Source organism: Mytilus californianus, unplaced genomic scaffold, assembly GCF_021869535.1.
Source record: "Mytilus californianus isolate M0D057914Y unplaced genomic scaffold, xbMytCali1.0.p SCAF_2, whole genome shotgun sequence".
Taxonomy (NCBI): domain Eukaryota; kingdom Metazoa; phylum Mollusca; class Bivalvia; order Mytilida; family Mytilidae; genus Mytilus; species Mytilus californianus.
In genome coordinates, this window is record NW_026262668.1 from 110528641 (window position 1) to 110553053 (window position 24413).

At 31.7% G+C, this 24413-nt stretch overlaps 2 protein-coding genes across 7 annotated transcripts in view; one reads left to right on the top strand and one right to left on the bottom strand.

Moving 5' to 3' along the window:
• Nucleotides 1–24413, bottom strand: part of LOC127728572 (uncharacterized) — an 879051-nt gene that overhangs the window by 308627 nt on the left and 546011 nt on the right. The window lies entirely within an intron of this gene.
• Nucleotides 143–23557, top strand: LOC127728587 (solute carrier family 49 member 4 homolog). The gene is made up of 12 exons (XM_052236105.1): nt 143–535; nt 5536–5626; nt 7518–7681; nt 8071–8125; nt 10407–10474; nt 11598–11651; nt 16483–16612; nt 18304–18412; nt 20955–21022; nt 21830–21948; nt 22490–22672; nt 23224–23557. Exons 1-12 carry the CDS (start codon nt 280–282, stop codon nt 23457–23459), a joined length of 1533 nt encoding a protein of 510 aa, XP_052092065.1. The 5' UTR covers nt 143–279; the 3' UTR covers nt 23460–23557.

Genomic DNA, 24413 nt, shown 5'->3' on the forward strand with positions numbered 1-24413 from the left:
ATTTATTGCAAATGTAGACATATGTGGTCCATTAAACATTTAAAAGCGATATATTACGTATCAGAAGAACGTTGTAGCATAATGTCAATTTGTGATTTTCGGACATATCTCTGTAAGGTTCTCTAACGTGTTGATTCTCATTGTTAACTTTAGTGGTCGATAGAGTTGGTCGCTAGCTTGATTGGTCGCTGGAATTGGTCGCTAGCTTGTGTCTGGTGTACTCTGTAAGAATGGCCGTATAAAATAGAAAATACGTACTAGAGATATATATGTATTAAGATGATGATAAGCAATTTGTTAAATAAAAAGAAACCTCCAAGGATTGTAATATACACTCGAAGATGGTGCATTCTCCTGTTTTTTTCATTTAACTGTATAACACAGACTATAATATGGAATACATGGGGACCAATTGCACAGTCGGCAAAAGCTGTATTCCTATGGAATGATGCAACCGTCGGAATGATAGCTAACTGCAGTAATATATCGACTTTATTTACAGTTATCCTTGCTAGCTATTTTATGGATTATAAAGGTATTTAATGAATCTATATTTAGAACTTGGTCATTCTAGTAGGGGATGTAATTTAATATACACCAGGTATTTTAGAATATATTCCGGGCAAAATCAGAACTGGCACTATCAACTATGAAGAGTGTTCTGGATTTATCAAATTCCAAAAAGTCTGAACATTTTCACAATTGTCAAACTATGTATGTAGATAATTTCAGTCATGAATTATTACACTATTTTTTTCTTATCTTTCGTACTATAAAGACGATGTAAAAGTTTTCGTTAGTCTACTCTTTTTTCCGGTATGGCGTGCATGTATTCATTCAGCTGCTTATACATGTAAATTCTGTTTTTTTTCTGGTAAGGCCTGAAATATAGATTTCGAACACATGTAACAGAAGTTATCGATTCTGGGTTATTTCCTGTCGTTTTTTAAAAAGCCAAAAATGATATTGGTGACATTGTCAGGTGAACAATCTCGAATAGCGGTAAATATGTATTTGTTACAATGATTTGCACTATGCTACAATTATATACACATCTTTACAATTTACAGTAAAGTAAAGAAAATATACCAGTTACATTTTGAACGATATACTCTACTGGTAAATGTTTATCTGTGTAATTATTGAAAATCGAATTCGTCGAAATAAGAACCACTCTAATTATTCTTTATTACCAAAAAATCTCTTAAGGGTATTTTTTGAAACTGCTTCCTCTCACGCAAAACGAAAAAAAAACCCCCCAAGTAATATCCTATTAAAACGACATGTATGTAAAAGTTGTTGCCACAAGAATACAATGATTAAAAAAGATTCACAACTAAGTACAAGAAAGTTAATTATGACAAATCTGTCATAGATTTTCTTAGGAACATGTCTCACTTTTCCGACATATATGCTCAATATTAACACTGCAGAACTATGCTCATCCCCAATGTAAGGATCAGTCGAGAGAACTATCATACGTAAAAGGTTTTTGACTGTGGGTGTTACGGAGTGCAAATGAATGTATAGCTTATTTGATGTGCACTCTTTATTGTATTTATTTTTTTAAATCAGAAATGCAGAAAGCCAAAATGTATGAACACTTAGGGGCTATTTAAACAAAAGGTGGATTAAATGAATAGCTGAAGACTTTTAAAGTCATTTTTTTCCGAAGGACATGTAAACGTCTATTTTATAAGGTAACAGTAGTCATCATTTTTTTTAAATGTACGCAGTCCTCATGCTGTGGCACCGATAAGGTGGAAGTAAATCAGATTCAAACGTTTCAAATTTATATGCATCTATTCTTCCTCAATCAGGCGTTTGATGCGCTTCCCATTCTTCTTTTGGTCAGTTGTAGGTTAAGATGACGAGAGAAAACTCGTGTACATGTTTGTCTTGTTAACAACCCAATATTTGGATTTTACACCAATAAAATGATTTTTTGGTTATTCGTCTTTCTTTGCATTTGAATGAAAATCAATTGAATTATTACTTATCACGAGGTAATTATGATCCACTAAAATTGTTTATAAAATATGCAAGGTATAATAAAATTTGATATGTTATGCCTTTCAAAGCTAAATTATCGCTATCTCCATATATTAGATACAAATTATCAATACCAAAAATAGATTGATAATAACAACACAGGTCACATGTGTTTGTACAAAATGTGTGAATGTAAAGCAAAATGAAGAAAACTCACTTTGTTGTAATTTTCAACAATGGAAGAGACTCGTCCGTTAATTCGCAATCAGAATGTTACTGTTTTATATACAAGGAGGTGGTGGGTGTTGGCTGTTTTTTCATTTAGTTGTTTAATGCAAACTTTAATTTGGAACACGTGGGGACCTTTAGCACAGTCTGCTAAAACAGTGTATGGGTGGAGTGACGGGACGATAGGCTTGATACCAAGCCTTGGTAATATAGCTTGTATGTGTACAGTTTTGTTGAACTGTTATTTTATGGACGAAAAGGGTATGTACTAAAAACTAATTGTCGCTTATGCTATACATATATCAATCTTTTCTTTTATTCTATTACATCTAGCCCCGAATAAAGGAATCTGGTTGACATTAAAATCTGCTGTGCTGTTTTACATTGTATCGACATGACGTAGAACAATCTAGATCGCCCTCTTGGAGCTTTGATTACTTTTTTTCACATCTTCATCATCCGCTAGGGTTACATTACATTAGAACTATTCTTTTTTGACTGCCTGTTAATTTACTAAAATGTTTGAGAAATTATGCACTTGACTAGGGATGCATCTTTTTAAATCAGGACGATCGGAACCATTACGTGATGAAAATAGGAAATTCCTTCCAGTTCAGTTTTCTAATAAAAGAATCGATGCTATCAACAACAGCAAAGTTCTTCTTCACAAAGAGGTAACATCTAAAATACCACATTATTTTGAAAATCAGTCTATTCCAACAGTTACACCAAAACCATTGCACCTAAAGTATTTAATTATATGCAAGCATTGCAGAACCTTGATTTAGAAGATTACATAAAAACCCTCTGACATGTGACTGTTCCCACTCGCCTTATATTTACAGCTGCTCTGGCCATTTTATTAATGGGGATCTAAACATAATTCAACATGAACATCTCCGAAAGGTGATATCTCATGGTCCTAGTTCAGAGAACCCCAACACATCAATTGGAACCATAACTTCAAAATAATTATGGATTCCATTGAGGACTACGCCAGAGCATTGGTTAAACGAAAAGAAGTTGAACTGGACACTTTGTCAGAATGGGTTAAAGCAATCAGGTCTCTAATAAAATGTCTAATCCCAAAGTTGAATGATCGACCAAAGTCCGTATTCATAGACAAAGAAGCTGTGAAATGTCTATCATCTCTTCACGATAAATATGTTGTTCCTGTGGACAAAGCTTCAAATAATAATGTTTTTGTATGTAAATCTTACTACTACGAGTGTCTTGTAAACGAATTAGGAGTAAATTAGCACTCAGGTAATCCCACATACAAAAACATATCGTTCGACAAGGATTAGGTTTTGGCGAATAATAAGTCCTTCATGACTTCGGTGAACATAACATTGAACAGCAAATCTGAGGTCTCGCCTTATTTGTATTGGATACCTAAGCTTCACAAAATTCCGTACAAACAACGGTATATTGCCGGCTCATCTGCATATTCTACAAATGAATTGTCCATTAGATTGACAAAAATTCTGCCCGCAGTGAAAGAAGGTCTTCAGAAATACTGTGAAACTGTTAAGTAGCGTAGTGATATTAACCATATGTGGATTCTAAAAAAACTCTAGAGAACTTCTGAATAATTTTAAAACACGATTTTTCTCTGAAATTAATTCTATCAAACCTTTTGGTTTTCCAACAGTTTATGTTTAATGGAATTTGATGCGACTGTCATACAAGTGAGAGATTTAGTTAGCTATAAAACCAGGTTCAATCCTACATTTTCTACATAAGAAAATGCCTGTACCAAATCAGGAATATGACAGTTGTTATCCATTCGTTTGGTGTGTTTGAACTTTTGATTTTGCCATTTGATTGGGGACTTTCCTTTTTGAATTTTCCTCGGAGTTCAGTATTTTTGTGATTTTACTTTTTATACCACCATTCCTATGTGAAATTGAAAAATCGTCCAAAAGAAATAATCCACAATGCTTTTCAATATAAAAATGGTAGCATACGCTATAAATGTATTGTTTTGGGATATCATACGGTATTTTTTGTTAAAAGTGAACAAAAAGGTAAAACATGCTACACAGAAGAACAAGTGATCAGTATGCTGGTGTTTCTTATTGACAACATATTTGTTGAATTTGGTGGTAGACTTTTTCAACAAATTGTAGGCATTTCTATGGGAACGAACTGTGCACCTCTCCTTGCCGACCTTTCCTTATTTTCATATGAGTCGAAGTTCCTTCAGACACTTATCAAAAACAAAAAAATCAAAGTAGCCAGATCATTTAATTGCACATTCAGATATATTGATGATGTTCTTTACATTAACAATCCAAACTTTTTGATTGGGTTCCATTAATATATCCTCCATAACTAGAAATTAAAGAACAGACACGGCTTCCTCTGCCTCATTTTTAGACTTATACTTCGAATTTGACATACGTGGTCATCTCAGTACCAGATTTTAATTTTGAAATTAGGAATTTACCCCACCTTAGCAGCAATATACCAACTTCAGCTGCATATGGGATATACATTTCCTAACTCGTTCGGTATTCAAGAGCTAGCAGCTGCTACTCAGACTTAATAAAACATCCCCAGTGTCTGAGAAGAAAGTTGATGAACCAGGGGTATATCAGAGAAGGTCTCGTCCTTTTTCTAAAAAAAGTTCATCGGAAGATAACAAGACCTTGATGATAAATATTCCGTATTTACTTTACAAATAATACATGATGGTCTTGAAGTATAGATTCTAGGTACTGACGTTATTTATCATCTTAATAACGTGTTATAGTGTTCTTTTTATTTGTCTTTATATAATTTTAACCTTTACTATTTAGTCCATTTTTGGTAATATCTTTTTGGTGTGGCTCGGTATTTATACATCCGCCATTATGTTATTGAGCTATGGTCATTTTTTGACTTCTTGTCTTTCATTTTTGATTATGTGCTTTGTCTATAGAGTGTCTATATGTAATTTTGTGTTCTTTGTTGACATAGTTGTTTGTTTTTATAGTGATTAAGATTATAACACAATGTTGACTACTGTACCCAAATTTTTGACATTTTTACCTATTATGTCTGTTTGTTTTGCTCACACTTTGTTGTCAATATAATGAAATTAGATGCAACTATCATACAAATGAGAGGTTTAGCTAGCTATAAAACCAGTTTTAACCCACCATTTTCTACACAAGGAAATGCCTGTACCAAGTCAGGAATATGACAGTTCCTTTCCATACATTTGATGTGTTTGAGCTTTTGATTTTACCAATTGATAAGGGACTTTCCGTTTTGAATTTTCCTTGGAGTTCGGTATTTTTGTTATTTTACTTTTTATTATATTTAAAGGACTTCGAATCTCAACTGTATTATGTTCTGGTTTGATATTTGCTGCTGCTGGTCTTAGATGTATTACTAGTGATCCGGAATACGCTACCGGGTAGGTTTTTATAAGAACGACACGTAATTTTTATTTTTTATGAATTTACCTTAAATGCTGTATTAGGACATATATAGAATTTTGACAATGTTGGCTTTATACCTTGAAAATCTGTGAAAACGATTGATTATAGATTAATCTGATTGCATGGTTGTTAATCCTTGGTACATGTTATTTTAAAATTGTCTGATACCAGTTTTAAAAAAATTGATCTGATTACTAGATATTGACTAAAGATATAATGGTTCATATGTGACTTAATGATCGCTACACGAGTTACAGTCAGGATTCTATTCCGTCAAAATTATCTCCCTACTTCGCCATCCATTTTTTATAATAGTGAAATGGAAGCCATTGTAGGGATAAAGAGCCGTCGATTTAGCTCTTAAAACCGATAAATTTATTCACATATCATCATCACGATTCTAACATGCCAGTTGTATTTTAAAAGAAATATTATCTACTAGCTATTAAGCATCAATTAACGTAAATTTAGGCCTTATGTCAATTTAAAACTATTATCTGAACGGTTGTCAGGGGGAATTCTCAAAAGTTCAAAAACACTTATAATTGCGTGAAATTGCAGACTTTAAATTTTCAAAGGTTGAAGACTAAATACCATGGATAACACACACACAAAATGAAATTGTTTTGAAATTATACAAAAAAGGAAGATCCACAAATAAAGTCTGTCGTCAAGGGCGTTAAGAAAAAAACAAATAAGGGGGTGTTAGTGAACGGTGTGTCCGACTTTTTTTTTAGTACATTTCATTAATAGAATAATTAATATGCCTAATTTTTATTTGAAAAATGAGTGAACGAAATTGAAATATAATCCAAGTAAGAAATATACCTAAAATTTTAATATTTGTAGTAGCACGAAGCTTATTTGTTTGTTATTCAAACACACCTACTCTGTTGTTATGACTCGTTAGAAAGGTATTTCACTTGACCAATATACTTAATTTATTGGTACTGTGTATTTTTAATGTAACCAAACCAAGACGTAGCCTAAATATATAGAAATGATTGAATCTGAAGCGAGATGAAAGTTTTCAAGACAAAACAATCAACTTAAACACTCCTGAACATAAAACGGTGTACCTGACTTTTTTTCGATGAGGTCATTGTCCATTTTTATGATTTTTCCTGAAAAAAACTGTTGCCGGGGGAAGAGATGCTAACTAATTCTTTAAAAAGGTAATAAAAAACTAATTCTTTGAAAGGTAATTAAAAAATAGTTCTTTAAAAAGGTAATAAAAAAGTTCAATCTTTTTTGTCTTTTTGTGGATTGTTTTTCGGAGGAATTTATGCTTATGGTTCATGTGGACCCTTGGCTAAAATGGCTCCGCTATCACCTCAAAATTTACTCTGAGTACAGACAAACCTGTGCATCTGGAAAAGTTTTAAGGCACAGGTTTGTCTATACTCAGAGTAAATTTAGAGATGAAAATGCACCCATTTTAGCCAAAGGGTCCACATGAACATTATGCACAAAAAAAGATCCACATGTATTTGCACCTACCATAATCGACTGTTTTGTGAATATTTGTCTTTAATTTAAACGTTCACAAATATCTCGAGGCGCCATACTGTAATTTCAGTATAAATACGTATGTAAGATGCAAAACATCCTAAATAATGCACCTACATTTTTACTTTTATAGCCCATCGAAACATATGTAAACAATTCACATATACTAATCTTACCATGTTTACTTTTTCTATTAAAGAGTTTCATTTCTTTTGTTTAATTTCAACAGGATATCAGTCTGTTATTGATATGTGATATAAAGATTTAAAATAATGACACTCAAATGAATAACGTAGTATTTAAAGTCACGTTTCTGATTCATTTCCGTGTATTGTAAGTGCTATTATGAATATTCAGATTGATGTACACATCTGCTATAGTAAATGGACTAGCTGGTACAACGTTTTTCTCGGGACCACCACTGTTAGCATCGTTGTGGTTCCCTCTGAATCAACGAACAACAGCTACTGCAATCAGCTCACTATGTATCTATGCTGGATTGGCAGGAGGTTTTCTTATTGGTAGTCAAGTTCTATAATAAATGCGCATAAACTAACTTTTTGTCTTGTCAAAATGATTTAATCAAAATTATTAAAAATGACAGACATGATTTATATAGAAAAGAATATTATTGGACTATTATAAGATTTTATTCATTTTTAAGCTTGAAAATTGCTATTAGCCTTTTTATGACAAACACAACGTCATGAAAACGTATATCTAGAGAATCAAATATGCCAAATCAGTTTCATAACTTTTAAGTACTTTTATGTTGAGTTTTTGGCCTGAATTAAAAACAAAATATATTTGCACTTTTGACGAGCAGTTTAAACACTTAGTGATACGAATTGTGTGTCTTCATTTCCAAGTATTTTCATACTTTAAATAATTCCATGAATTACTTTTGTAGGTCCACAATTAGTTTCGGCACCTATATACAACACAACAGTTAGATATCATAAAAGGTAGTATTTTTGTGTGTTTATTCGTCATCAAATTCCTTGATATCCCTGTAAGACGTTCGGTCAATTAAGATATATAAATTCACTGACACTTTCGCTTATTCATTTTTGATACTTTAATCGAAATAAATTATTCAGTAAAACGGTTGATGACTATTCTTACCTTTTGTAACTTAATTTCTATATTTTTTATTGTAAAATTCATTCTGTATTTGTATAATTCATTCTTCCAATAATTACAAACATAATGAATGTTGAAATTTAAACAAAACACGTTTCGGGTGAAGCCATCGTAGACGACACCCAGTATATGGACAATTAGTAAAAGAGTCTGCAAATTGATATATGTGAAAAATATCTTTGTTAACAAATCAGTGCTGGTGTCAAATTATGGTTCGTCGTTGATGAATATACATGCTGTTGACTTAGACTCAGGACTTTGGGTTTTTAATACGACGAAGGTTCTGGTCCATTCTAAAGACTATATATAAACTCATCAAATATATCAGACTTAACATTTTGTACACTAGACGTGCGTTCCGTCTACAAAAGTCTCATCAGTGACGCTTGAATAAAAATATGTTGGCCTCTTTAACCTTAGGTGGAATTTGGCTATCCCTTCTGTGTTTCTTTTTTAATACAGGTAAACTATTGAAACTTTAATTTGTCATATATCTCATCAAGTATATAAGTATTAATTAGGGATGCCAAAGAGTACTCGAGTATTCGAGTATCGCTCGGTAGTACCGAGTATCGAGTATCAAAACTCAAAATGCTCGACTAATCGGTTTTCTGTTAGAATATTGCTGTCTTCTTTATATAAAATTCATCTTCTTTGAACCTCTTTCGGAAAAATAAATAGTCATCACTGATTAACTATTAAATAAAATACATTTGGTTTCGAATGCTGTGCTAAATAGTTATCAAAGGTACCAGGCTTATAATTTAATACGCCAGACGCGCGTTTCGTCTACAAAAGACTCATTAAATTATCATTAAAAATGCCTCCGAAAATATGAGGGTTTTTACATAGGCTAACACTTTTAACTAAACATGTCTTATCCATTCCGTGACACCGGTTACGTAAGAGCAAATATTTTGGTCTGCAAGACTGTATTTTACAGAGTTGCAAAACCAACTGCCCCCAATAACAGTTGACAAGAAAAAAAATGTTTCCAAATAAAAAAATTCGTTGCATCCTTTGGCGACCCTCAGTGAATAATTAAACTTCTCATCCTTCCGCCTTTGTAAATATTAAATGTGTTTTCTTAACGATTACAACATACTATTGTTTGATATGGTTTATCCTTGTTTTAATTTTTAAATAGGTGTTCATTAAATTGTATTAATTAGATTATTGTTTTTTACTTAATTAGACTAAGTACTTGCAGGTAATGAGCTATTAATTATGGTATGTAATTCCTTGTGCCAGATACTTATGTAGATGGTTTTTCGTCTATTAAACAACAAACCACAGATTGTAAAATACGTATTTTTGTGTTTCTGTGTTGTAGATATATTCCCGAGCGAGTACTCGAGTATCGCTTGATAAAACCAACGAGTGCTCGATTAGTAATTGCTCACCGAGTTGATATCCCTAGTATTTAGAGATCAATATCTTACAAATTTTGAAGTTTCCGTGTTGCTAATGAAAGCAAATTCAGAGAAATACTTCAATTGCACCGAACTTCTACAGTAGTATTGCCATTTCAAATCACTAGGTCAAAATACAGCTGCTTGTGGACTGATAAATGAAGTCACCGAGAGTAGTCGGTACTAACATGATTGGAAACATATCTTTCTTAAATTATCCGTTGATGAATTTCAAAATGACCATGAAACTAAGGTCCCACCCTCAGGCGAAGTTAACATTCGGGAGGATTTTTGAATTTCTTTCTAGGTTCATTTTGATCATCCATATGATCACGTATTCAAGTACTTATACATCCTTGGCGTCCATCATTTTTTAGTTTAAGCGTCCTCGATGAAGTTAAGTCTAGAAAAGCGTTTATGACGCACATATGTAATGAAATGTCATTTATGCGTGTCTTTTTATCGTAAATTGAGTATTGGCTTCTGTTAAAATGATGTGTGTCAAATATCACCGGTAATAAATATTTTGATTACTTTTTTAAGACAGTTTTAAAAAGGAAGAGAATTACAATTAAATGGGATAATTATACTTTTGATGTGTATATGCGTTAAAGGCTAAAAACAATAATAAATACATTTTCATTAATCACGAATTAACTTTTTTGAAGATTTATTGTTTTATCATTTTCAGTGACGTAGTAACACCCATGGTAAATGAGTCGTCAACAATGTCGTACCAAAATACCTATAACGAAACAGGTAGAGATTTTGAAAACTATGCTTTAGATACTTGTTCGCATTCATAAAGGTGTATCTCGAATATCAAGAGAATATCCTAAATGACAAATACTACAGAAAATTCTTGTTTGATACATTTTTTTAGCAATCAAATGCCAAATGCCTATATACTAATCTACTTTAGATTTGTTACTTAGGAATAAAGAAATTAGACAGCGACAAAAATGAGAACTGCTAATGTACATATAACTTCTGACAGATGATAAAAAAAGAAATCCTAGCAAATAACAAAAATGTTTTCACTGAAAAGCTTCACAAAACTGACGATTTCATTTAAAGATAATTTTTGAAAGATTGTGAGAATCTGAAAGTATTTTTCTTATCAAAACTGTCGGTACTATAACAATATGTTGACCCGTCTTTTGGGAACAAAGTTGCACCCTTTCTGTTTATTTGTGTTTCAATTTAAGATTGCAAGTACCCAATGGAGGTTGCAATTTGACATTTTATAGTTTGTTATTTGAGGAGGGTTATTTTATCTATCGAAAGTAACTTCGTCGCTACATGGTACAAAATGAATGCATGTATGTAATTCATCAATAATAAATATAGGAAACAAAATATATTGTAAAAACTCATCAAAGATACCAGGTTATAAATGTTTACGCCTAACGCGGGTTTTGTCTACATAATACTCATCAGTCAGCGCATGAATAAAATCATTTGGAATGCAAAATCAAACACGAAGTTGAAGAGCATTGAAAACTAAAAATTCAGAAACTCATGATTATTATCTTATTTCTAACACTAAATAATTTGATAGTAACATTTTGAACATTTCATTTAGTATGTTTTTAGGTTAATGGAAACATATTGTTTTACTTTCACCCAGGCAAATTTCGTAAGATACCGGTTATTTCGCGCATGACACCTGGATCTCGAATAATTATTGCTAGGTACGGTCGAAACCAAAATGTTATGAAAAAAAAAAATTAACCCAAGTAGTTGACATTATTTCTAAAGCAAATATTACGGTAACCATAATAAAGACTAAAAGGAATTTCTATCGATTGAAATATTCTCAATTTTATTCTTTGAAAAGGGATGATTCAAATTGATTAGATCATTTACTTCTCTGTTTTAGCGTTAGTAAATTTGGAAGAGTTAAGAAACCAGGTCATGTGGTTGATGTATGTTGGTAAGTTTAAGATAAATAGTGTTAATTCAAACTACCTGACCATAAATTTTGTATATGAAGAAAAATACATATAATTTTATTCTGCTTTTTTAGTTTCCTCATTTATATACTATCAATTTATAAGTCTTTTAAAAAGCGTGTTATTTTGAAAGAGATTAGCGAACATCTTTAAGTCCCGATAAAGACAATATACAAAGACCTTACTACAATGCTAAGTTGATGACATTAAAGAATGAAGAATTTTTCTCAACAGGACAATCAATTAACTTGAATCGTGTCTTAATTTTCAAACTTTATATACAAAACCACTGTAAAAATTATGTGATATCCCATTTGAAACAAGGACCTACTTATTTTCCCCATAAGTTCAATGCAGTTTTATCATAATTAAAGGGCAGATTTTTTATTCCTTTTATTCGACTGCTAATCTGAATTACTTTCTCATATGAGAAAAACGTATGAGAAGAATAGCCTTTATAGATTGAATATTTTTATTTTGACATGTTATGACGTCATAGTGACTTCACAGTTGACCTTCTAGATGTAGTTGCTTACAATCTACGTCATTGGTCTTTGTTGTAGAGTTGTCGTATTGGCAATCATACCACATCTTTTTTTTTATATTAAGTGAACAGATTATATTAACCTATTACATTATTTTCATTTCGGTACAATATCCCGTTTAAAGGATGATAGATTGATTTAGGGACTTCATTCATGGATACTGAACCTGTATCCTGTAACTGGTATCCTATTCCATTTGTTATAAAATTTCTACAGGTAAAACTAAACTTCCAAACCAAATCTTGGTACGTATATAAGAATTAAGGTCATTTTTTTTGTTAACGAAATCTCCGATTGAAGGTCAAGATTAAGTAAATGGGCTATGTCACAAAAATAGGTAAAAGCTTGCATTCAACTTTGGCACGTTGAACTATAACTAGAAATAAATAAAAATGCTTTTATCTCTTTTTTTTTTGAAATGTTATTGAATGAATGCTTTCAAAATGGATGCACAGTTACATTGTACATATAAAGTAAATAAAGTCAGCGATTTACCTTCTTAAATTTGTCTCAAAATAATCAAATCTTCATTTACCAATGCGTCGATTTTTCTCAAAAATGGATCGGTCTTTGATGCATTAATTTCGGTTATACTGATGTAAAATAAGGGTCACTGACTTAGTTTTTTTCAGTAAACATTCATAGTGGTAGTCTTGGTAAAAAAATACAACCAAACGTTGAAAAAGGCGTAACGTCATCGCGTTGTAAGCCGTAAAGCGATGATTTTTGTCGTATGTCACTACTTACAAGGTACCAGATTGGTTAATACACCAAACGAAGTCGGAGAGCATATGATTATTTTTATAGCAACCAAACAGAAATTTATGTATCAACAACTTATCAATTTTTTAATAAAATCTATGCATTGATATTTGATGCTTTTGAGACAAATTAAACGACGTTTTTGCAAATTGTATGTGGTCTACTTAGAAATATTCACTTTTTTAAAAAGATATCATTCAGTGAGAGGTTTAGCTAGCTATAAAACCAGGCTTAATCTACCATTTTCTACCTAAGGAAATGCCTATACCAAGTCAGGAGTATGACAGTTGTTTTCCATTCGTTTGATGTGTTTGAGGTTTTGATTTTGCCATTTGATAAGGATTTTTTCGTCTTGAATTTTCCTTGGAGTTCGGTAATTTTTGTTATTTTACTTTTCAGTTATATTTTGGAAAATAAAAAGATAAATGCATTAATTTTATTCGATTTTTAACTTCAACATATCGCTGCTGTAGGCAAAATTTTACAAAAATATGCAAAACTAAAGCCTTGCTCAGATAACTTTAATTGATTTTTTTTTAAAAATCAAGCACTTCAGACACGGGCATAACAAACGTGTCAGTAAATATACACGATTGCTTCTGTTAAAATTCTGTTGTCTGAAGTAAAATCCTTATGGTCATCTCCATAGTATAACTTGAAATTGTTTGATTTTTTAAAGCAAACATATCATCAAGGTAATGGTAGGTGTTATTGAGTTTATCTATTGAATGGAATTTCTACATCTTCAAAAATGAATAATAACATTACATAGACGTTTCAGACGATTCCGTAAATTTGATTGGCTGAGGCATTTCAAAAATTATATATAATTCCCAATAAAATGCAACATAAATGACTGCACGCGATCTCCTTGACAACGTTAGCACAATGTATAGAAAAACAAACAAAATTTTAATTTCACTCGTCATTTCATTCTATAACATACAAATGTAATTTCATAAGAACCGAATGCTTTTTTTTGTAATTCTATAGAGTTGTAAAAGTTTTGAACGTGTGAAAATTTTTATTATGACGTGCTTCCGCGCTTCGTACATCAGGTGCTTCGATCAATGCTTTTAAACCACAATAAAATTACAAAATGAATAAATGAATTCTTCATAACTTATCACTCTCACTACGCGATCTAAAATATTTAATACAGTTGTTAAGCGTGTTTTTAATATTTTTATTGGACCCCCTTTATCAAACTGTTTGGAAACTTTTTAAAATTACTGGATGTTTTTTCGTAAATAACATACGGCTCTAATTATAAACTCTTGAACACTCGTGGACATCGTAATTCAAGAGGAATAGAATTAGACAAAAACATTACAAATGTGGAAACTCGTGTACATTTGTGGTCAGCAATAATTAATATTCAAACAAAATGTATCAACAAACGTTTACAACACGGGTTATTCTATTTGCCTCGGGAATTTAGTACATATAATTTTGTCAAATATATAAATAAGGAGATGTTGTAAGATTTCCAATGAAACAATTATCCACCAGAGTCTAAATGATGGAATTTTAAACAGGTTCAAAGCTAATTGAAATATAGTTATATTTTTATTTACTGCGTGTTTATAAAGTATTATAACGAGAATTTAATCAATTAACTGAAGTGAAATAGATTCTGGTACTCATCCCCAGTTGAATATAATCACACTGAAGAAAATTTCATTTTGAGTTGGCGAATTTTTCTAACAATCAAATTCGACACAGAATTTAACTTTGAGCATCTGAATCTGCACGATGTTTAACGATTTGGTATTTTCAACTTAGCTATCGTAGGCTTCTTATTATAAAGCATATAGTCGCACTTTTAGAGGCTACTCCATTTCAGCAAATCATTTCTGACAAAATAATTAATTACTCTTCGTTTTTAAAAAGCTTTGATAGCCTCACAATTGACTGCTTACTGATACAATCGTATTCATAACATAGTGTAGTCAAGGATGATTTTTTTAGATAGCTGAACCATTTAAATGTGTAATAACTTTTTACAATAGTCAGTAAAAGCTACATGCAAATGCGTTTAGAAATATTTTAGGCCTCATTTGGTTATATAGCTTCTTACGTTTCTACGTATTTATACATCACTGGCTTTCAAAAAATTGGGTTTGATCGTTCCTGCTGAAGGTTAATCCAGAAAAGCGCTTCGGACGCACGAAATTTATAACGTGTTGTTTTCATTTTAACAACAGCTCTTTGTAATTAATTAGTACCAGTTTTTAAAAACCTTGACTTATATAGTTTGATGTTGATGACCTGACATTCAATATTCTTTTAAAAAAAATAAGACTTGACTAATTGCAACGGATTATCTAAATATTAGATAAAAAGTAAAACAACAAAAATACCGAACTCCAAGGGAAATTCAGAACGGAAAGTCCTTTATCAAATGGCAAAATCAAAAGCTCAAACACATCAAACGAATTGGAAACAACTGTCATATTTCTGACTTGATACAGGCATTTCATTATGTAGAAGATGGTGGGTTAAACCTGGTTTTATAGCTAGTTAAACCTCTCACCAGTATGACAGTCGCATAAATAAGATCACGTTGACCCGTTTCTTGTAATAACATTCCCATTTTTATTTCATCCTTTTGATCTTCATTAATTGCTGATCTTAACTAAAATTAGTTTACTATTAGATCTTGAAGTTTCTTATCTTTAACATTTTTTATTGAAAGTTCTTTAAATGAATGCTGTCTTTCTATTGATATGTCTTTGCTATAAGTTTGACGTAGATACTCTAATTTCTTTTCTACTACAAACACAATATATTTAAAAAGAGGTTTCCAACTGGAGACATTTTTAAGTTTCATTAAGAATTGTGTAGAGAATATAGCGTTTCACCCCTTTGTAAATGTGTACATCTATTCTTCATTCCTATTTAAATTTTGGGCCAAGTTTCATACATAGACAATGTTTCTAACGAAATAAGGTCACCTAGGCATAAGTTTTACGGTGGAATGATCATGGAGTAGTTTAATGTTAAAGTCCATATCTAAACAAATAACCAGTCAAATAGGAATGATACGTTACATCAGTGGATACATCTTTGATTAAGATTGTTCATTCAAAAATAAGATCAAATCCTCCTGCATTTTACACATTATTGGGTCTGGTTTTCCATATTTATGAATTCACCAAAACTTGCATACATTATACAGAACAAGACGTCGTACACCAAACCATGGATTTCTTCATTTCTGCTATTATTACTAGCTTTGACTATAAAACAAAAAAGACAGGAGGCCAATGCGAAGAAGGCTACGTTTACCTTTCCATAGTGCTTGGTATGATTGCATCGATGTCACCCTTCTTTTTTAAGCAATTCTGTATTTTGATTTACCTTGATTTAATTTAATTTTCCCATCATACTTTCAATATTTTAGATATTGCAGTCAAAAAATGTCATGACGCAACAGTACCATGTAAAGCTGCTTATATTAGACTCGTTTTACACATGCATGTGATCTGTTTGTTTGTTGTAGAATGTATAGCAGCAGCTGTTGGGTTTTTTGCTATTCTTTTGTATTTTCCTGACAAACCACCAAGCCCACCAAGTAATTCTGCTAATGAGAAAAGAACTGAGTACAAAAAGGCTATTTGTCAAATAATAAGGTACGATTGAATTATTTTTATGCCCCCGCCGTAGCGGTGGGGGTATTAAGTTTTACCCTTGTCCGTCTGTACGTACGTACGTACGTACGTCCGTCCGTACGTCCCAAAATTGGTTTCCGTTCTCTTACTTCAGTTTGCATCAACCAAATGGTATGAAACTTATACACAATGCTTATTATCACCAAACACAGATCAAGTTTGAATTTTGGTGGCGTCACTTTAACCGTTCTAGAGTTATACCCTTTATAAATGGAAAAATTGCAAAAATTTTAGTTTCCGTTCTCTAAGTTAAGTTTGCCACAACCTAATGTTATGAAACTTATACACAATGCTTATTACCACAAAACACAGATCACGTTTGAATTTTAGTGGCGTCGCTTTAACTGTTCTAGAGTAAAATGCTTTTGTCCTTGTAAGTGATGTTTAATATCTTGAATGTTTCTGTTAAATTTATTCAAGAGTTTTGAGGCAGCAGTATTTATTTGAAAAAACAAAATCTTATCGCATAACTTTAATACATATATACCCATCAACAACAGCTACTTTATAAAAATCTCTGATTCAAACAAAAATTCTCTGTATCTAACATTATAAAGATGCTTGATTTATTGATATGAGGCTGAACTTCTTAGGAAGAAAAAGAATAGAAAAGGTTAGCGGTATTCTTAAACTTCACTTTCCGCTATAAAAATGATTCTCTCTACAAAATGATTCAAAATTTGATAAATATGTTGAACACATCTATCCTATCGAACTTGAGATAAAGGATACAACAGATACAGATAAGTCTGCTTCATATCTTGACTCATATCTAGAAATTGCCGATGAGAGTCGGTTGAAAACAAAAGTTTTTGCAAAAGATATTATTTCAGCTTCATAATTGTGATCTTTCCATTTCTATGTAGCAACATTCAAGTAGCACCTGCATACGGAGTATATATCTCCAGGTTGATACGATATTCCATGGCTTGTATTTCCTATCATGCTTTCCTTGATAGAAGGTTGCTGCTCACAAAGAAGCTATTAAACTCAGAGTTCCAAGTGGTTAAGTTGATATCATTCCTTCGTAAATTTTACGGACGCCATGACAAGTTGGTTGACTGTTATTGAATATCTGTTTTTAGATGACAACGGATATATTCCAATTGTCGTAACTACATTGTACAGTATCGAATGTGACCTCCCGAATTAAGACTTATCACTGGGTTTTAACATACAAAAGCAACACGACGGGTGCCACATGTAGAGCAGGATCTACTTACCCTTCCGGAGCACCTGAGATCACCTCTGTTTTCGGTGGGTTTCGTGTTGCTCAATCTTTAGTTTTCTATGTTGTGTTTTGTGTACTGTTGTTTGTCTGTTTGTCTTTTTCTTTTTTAGCCATGGCGTTGTCAGTTTGTTTTCGAATTATGAGTTTGAATGTCCTTTTGTTATCTTTCGTCTCTCTTCTTCTACAGTAGGTGTAAATATTTATTCTGGAATTGCAAGCAAATTCCAATGTCAGATAAATAAAGACCGACAATTTGGCATGGTTATTTTTTTAATTTTGTTTCACTTACTGACGCTGATGTAATATCACTAAGGTCTGTCCATGTTTTATTATTTTTTTCAAGTTTGACATGATTATGATTGGATAAGTTCCAATATAAAAAAAGTACATAATATGGAATAAAGCTAATTTTGCATTTCAGGCACGGACCTTTATGGTTAATCTCAATAGCATTTGCTTTGCCCATTGGTGTATATGCCGCCTGGGGAGCAATACTTGATGTTATTCTACACCCTGTTGGGGTATCGCAGGTTTGTTTGTAAAATTGTTTGAGTCTAGTTTTGAATGAAAAACAAAACGTGAAAATAATTTGCCATGTTATCTATATTGGTTAAGGTATTGTTTATAGAATAAAAAAGGAAAAAAGTAAAATAACAAAAATACCAAACTCCAAGAAAAAATTTAAAACGGAAAATCCTTTATCAAAGGCAAAATCAAAATCTCAAACACACCAAACGAATGGAAAACAACTTTTTAAAAGTAAGCATAGAATTACTCTGTGCATTTGTAAAGACGATTTGAGGATATCAAGACCAAGATAAGCTCAAAAAGATAAACTATTTATTCAATTTTGTTTAGATGTTCCAATTATTTCCATGAAATGTTCACATTAAAGTAATACATGAAAAAAAAAATGAAATCACCAAAAATATTGGACAATACTATAGACCAAAAACAACTACCAGAACCCGACTACTCCAAAAAAAAAAAATAAAAACACAAAAACAAAAAATGAACAGCACATGGTCCAGATATGACTTTTTACATGCACAAAATATGATAAAGTTTAACCAGTTTTACGTGCGCTCCCCCTTTGCCTTTCTAGAACACGTGTCGTAAAACAAACAATAAAAACCTACACGGTGTAAATACCGTTACGATGTCCAACGAATTGATAAATAAATTAAAAGATGGGACATACCTTTTGTGATTTGGAAAGCATGGTCAAAATGTGCTTGGTACCACAGGAAGCTAGGTAATGTAGCTAAAACTTTTGGTTGAATACTGTCGCCAAAGAAGACGAATAATATACTTCATTATTCCAATAATGTCGACAATAGGTACTATTCGGGTCTAATATAAGACGAACTGTATAGATCAAAACCGGCTGCCTTTAAAAGGAGGAGGTATATTACGAGCCATTAATGGTCCCTGAAATTTGAAGAAAAAAACAATGTAAAGTTATTCAAGCTTTAAATTCATAATAAGCTTACTTTTATTGATAATAGATGAACAGTGTGATACAATCCTGACATTTCAGCGAAGAATTGTCAACTGTGATTGCACTATGATGTCATAAGCATGTCCACATTGACATACTTAACATAAAATCACCATGCTACACATATTGTTTTTGGAAAAAAAAAATATGTTTCAAAGCTTTTCCCATACATCTTGTCGTTAAAAAAAAACTTTTTTTTTAGGTATTTCTTGGCTCATAAGTATTAATGACAAGATATCAAAACTATGCTTTTTTGCAGTTTTGCACAACATGAAAAAAGTTGAAAGATAAAATTCAAAATATAAATTATGATATCAGACAGACTATTTATGAACATCTGAAAGATGTTATTTAATAGATTTATAAAACTTTTTGATTTTCGAATTCAAGGGGTAAAAAAGAGGCCTTTTCATACCTTCTTCTTTACCGAGATGAACTTTGCATTTAAGGATCTTTCACTTTGATACACAATTATCGATATTTCATAGTACAACATTAGATGGTTCTTTCATATACATCCAACATTTTCCCATTACAAAGAATCTTCATTGTACCTCAAAATTCTAAAAGTAATAACTTATATATTTTTCCCCCAGTTAAAACGAATCAAAGTTGAATTTTTGAATTTTCAATACTTTTAAGGTCATTACATCGATATTATTTTCAATTCTTATTTAAAGGGCATAAAAAGAAATCTTTTCGCTACATTGTAATATTTTAAAGCATAAAAAAGTTATCTTTTGGTGCAATCAGTATTGCTGATTTTCCAGTTTTAATAAATTGACAAATTAGAAGGATACCTGCCATATCAAACATTCCATAAATGTGAAAATAAAAATGTCAATGGAACAACAATACAACGAATTTAAAGGGGACAACTATGTAAATAACTACAGCATACGGCCTTTAAACAATGAGCAAAACTCATCAAGCCATTTTGATTTGTTTCAAACGAACGAACATGATATAAAAAAATAAATTGATTAGGTTAAAAAAATCGGATGACTGGATAAATTAAATCACTGCTTATACATGTACATATGCATATATATATATATATATATATATATATATATATATATATATATAAATGTGACGTACAGGATATTTCCATCTATATTTATTTCACATAAGGGAATTTTTCCAAAACTCTTTCAATCTTTCACAATTTGCAGTATCGCAACTTCATGTGTGTACATTTGATCTCCGATTTAAAAAAAAAATATTGTGAGATATTGCCCATTACTTGTACTAATCAGATGGCTAGACACTGCAATTTTGGTACATTTTGGCAAATTTTTACCCCCCAAAAAATAAACAAGAAAAACATTCATACCAAAAACAAAATTAAAATTGAGAAAAGAAGTAATACTTGAAGTAAACAGTGTTTTCTTGTGTTAAACTAGATTTTTGAGTAATCTTTTATCTTAATATGTGATAAAGTTAAAAACGACAAATGGCAATCAAACAAGAAAAAGTGCTGTACGCGATAAGTTTTACGTATTATGTTATTTCTTTTAACTAAATTTCAGTTAATATTCCAGTTTTATATTGTAAAACTATTTTAACAGGAAGAAGCAGGCTGGATAGGATTCTATGCAACAGTAGGTGGATGTATTGCTGGAGTTGTGATAGCTAGGTAAAGTGTCTCTTCAACTTCGTACTTTTTAACTTTTTTTTATTCGAGCGTCACTGATGAGTCCTTTGTAGACGAAACGCGCGTCTGGAGTACGAATTTTAATCCTGGTATCTATAATGAGTTTATGTAGTATATTCCATGGCGCTTTGCAAGAATTGAACATGATGTATCTAAACGTTAATAATCTTATTCGTGGGAATTTTCAAGCATGTTCATAGGCTTTTATGAACAGCAATGGGGAACATTTATCGTGAAAACAGATTGAAAAATCAGCACTATGCCATATAAAGCAGTTTTTGAGCATGCGCACATTATAGATAAAGAGAGTTTTAATCTTAAACGGAGATTATTTTAAAAATATAATACAAGTGTTTCGTCTATCTATCACAAATTACATCAACGGTTCGATTGTTATTTTTTGCGTTTAAATATTTTAATATTCAAACCTTTTGTATTTATTTGGCTCTTCGTCTTTTCAAACCGAGACAGTTAATCCAGAAAGAGCCTTTTTGTGCATTTTTAGTGTTTGTTACATTTAATTTAAAATGACAATTAAGAAAAAGAAAAGAAAATCTATTTTTTGAAGTTTTTGATTTCACTATTTCTGCTATTTCTAGCAAAAAAACATATTTTAAAACCAAAATTTGACGGACATATAGTTTTCATTTCAATCGCAAAGTTAACTGGGCTTTAATTGAAGAAAATAATCAGTCAGATTTGCAAGCAGAACATAATTTTTTGCTACGGTTCATCCTTTATCATCATGATCATACATTTATATATTTTTATTTTTATTATTTCTTTCAGATTTTCAGATCTGTTTTTGAGACATATGAAGTTATTCCTGATATGTTTATATATGTGCGGTGGTGCTTCGTTTGTATGGTTCACACTTGTCTGTGATAAGATTGTACCATATTCAACAGGTAAACATGTACCCCGTGAACACTAACTGTCGTTCAAAAGCTTAAAAAAACTATATAAAAAAGCAACAAACAAAAAAAACAAACAAAATAAGCTTTAATTTGAATCATTGTATTTAAAGATTTTAAACTAAGAGCGTACAATTAATTGCCTTCAACAAATTTCTTCTATCAATACGTATCATATTTGTTAGGTTATTCATCATCATCTTCTACATATTGTATTTATTACTGGTCTTTAATATTTGCAGTTCACCAAATCCAATTCTACCTACTTAATTCTGTCTAACTCTTTTGATATATTATATTATTAAATACAATTAATTTCATTCCGATTTTCTGTATGCCTTAGGTTCAACAATCTTATCGCTTTTTTCAAATTTTGTTCTGAAGGTCGAACAGATACTTTAATTTCAACTACACTTGGGTTCATCATCATGGAGCTTATTATTATCGGAGATTTACTTATCTTTAAGCGATTTTAACAAATTTCTATTTTCCATAATGTAATATTTTTTTATTTTTTTTTAAATTTTTTTTTTAGCACAGCTGTACATTTCAAGCATTGCTGGCGGAATATTTTTAAATGGAACAATACCTCTCTTTTATGAATTGAGTTGTGAGACATCTTACCCTATAGCAGAAGGAATAACCGGGGCTTTTTCAACTATGCTGGATAGCATATTTGGTGTACTGTTTCTTTTCGTTCTACAAATTCCGAATATTGGTAATTTGGTATTAAGATAACGTCTCTCTCTCTCGCTCTCTCTCTCTCTCTCTCTCTCTCTCTCTCTCTCTCTCTCTCTCTCTATATATATATAATGAGAATGCAATCCAACGACAAAAAAACCCACAAAGAAAATCCAGAGGGCAACTTACAGTTTTCATCAAACGGCAGAGAGGTTTTTCAAATGTATAACATATGTAAGTCGGGTCTAACCCTTTTCACCATAATTGTTTCGTGTTTATTGTAAAGTAGCGGGGAAAATTGAAACTACCTTTTTGTATTTGAGCTTATTTGCTATCTCACATTTACGTATGTCAGTTATAGTTATTCAAGTATTTTCAACGGATATTTTTGAAAGAAGAAAGATAACTCTGATTTACTTCCATTCAAGTTATACCCTGTCTTTCATAATAAATTATATCATTTCGTCATTTTTAAGTATGATGTATCATGAATACTCTAGTGTCCATGTTAACGTATTATGTGTATTGCAAATCGCTTGTATGTTTCTCCCTTATACAACATACAAAATGAATTCACTGTTTTAACAGGTACAACATGGATGAATTGGTGTCTAGTTGGCAGTATAGGAGCTGGTATTCTGGTTTTATTTATATTTAGAGAATCATACAGGCGAACAGATCTTGATATAAGTATAGTTGTTCAGTCTAGTGACTGTGTCGACAAAAATGACGAAAAAGAGCAGGTTGATGCTGACTTGTTTGATAAAAGAAGCATTTGCGCTGAAAATGAAGAATTACAAAAAAGTAACGGAATGAAACTTTAACTGTTAAAAATAATTTACTTTAATAGTTATACTAAATGTTAGAATATCGGGGTTTAATTAATTCAGCTATCTGTTCTGTGAATTACAGTTTGCTGGTATTGTTTGCTGTTTGTATGCCTAGATTACCGATATTAAAGCGCTACAATTAAGTAAAACAAATGTGCCAAAGAAAGAGGCGGAAGATACCGAATAAGATAACACTATTTTTACAAACACAAATTTCGTACGCCGGAAGCGATTTTCTGAATCTATCTTCATCAGGAGCTCTCAAAGCTAAACATTTCAAATAACATTTTATATAATCACATAGAAACGTTAGGAGCAAGTGAACATTCAAAACTCTTAAGTCGAGCTAAACTGACAACGTCATTACAAAAAACAAGAGACGACGAAAAGTTCACGAAACACTACATAGAAAACTAAAAATTAAGCAACACATACCCCATCACCCCGTGATCTCAGGTGCCCGGCAACATCGTACTACTCATGACAAGTACAGACTAGTTGATGAATCTCAATATGTGATGCTTAAATCGAGAAAAGAGGACGGGTGGTAGTTACGATAATTGGAACATATGCAAGGTTATTCTTAACGACCAACCAACTGGTGATCGTGTCCATAAAACCTTCGAAGGGATGGCTTCAACTTCAAAACGCGTGGTCTAATAGTTTCCTTGTAAGCAGCAATCCTTTATCAAGGGAATAATGATAGGAAATGCAAGCTCTTGAATATCGTATCAACTGGGATATATATACCCCATATGCAGGCTCTGCTGGAATGTTGCTACAAACAAATGGAAAGTTCATAGTTGGAAAGTTGAAATCATCCCTTCTGTTGCAATGTTTTGTTCTCTACCGACGTTTGAGTTCGATGTGATATATGTGTTCAACATAGCCACCAAACTTTGTTTTATTTAGTGAAAGACATCATCTTGATAGAGGAACAGGAAGTTA

Excerpts from the sequence above, each read along its gene's own strand:
- LOC127728587 (XM_052236105.1), top strand. The coding sequence starts at position 280 with ATGATGATAAGCAATTTGTTAAATAAAAAGAAACCTCCAAGGATTGTA. Across the intron at positions 11,652-16,482 it reads CATGTGGTTGATGTATGTTG|AATGTATAGCAGCAGCTGTT; the intron begins GTAAGTTTAAGA and ends TGTTTGTTGTAG. Across the intron at positions 22,673-23,223 it reads TCTACAAATTCCGAATATTG|GTACAACATGGATGAATTGG; the intron begins GTAATTTGGTAT and ends CTGTTTTAACAG.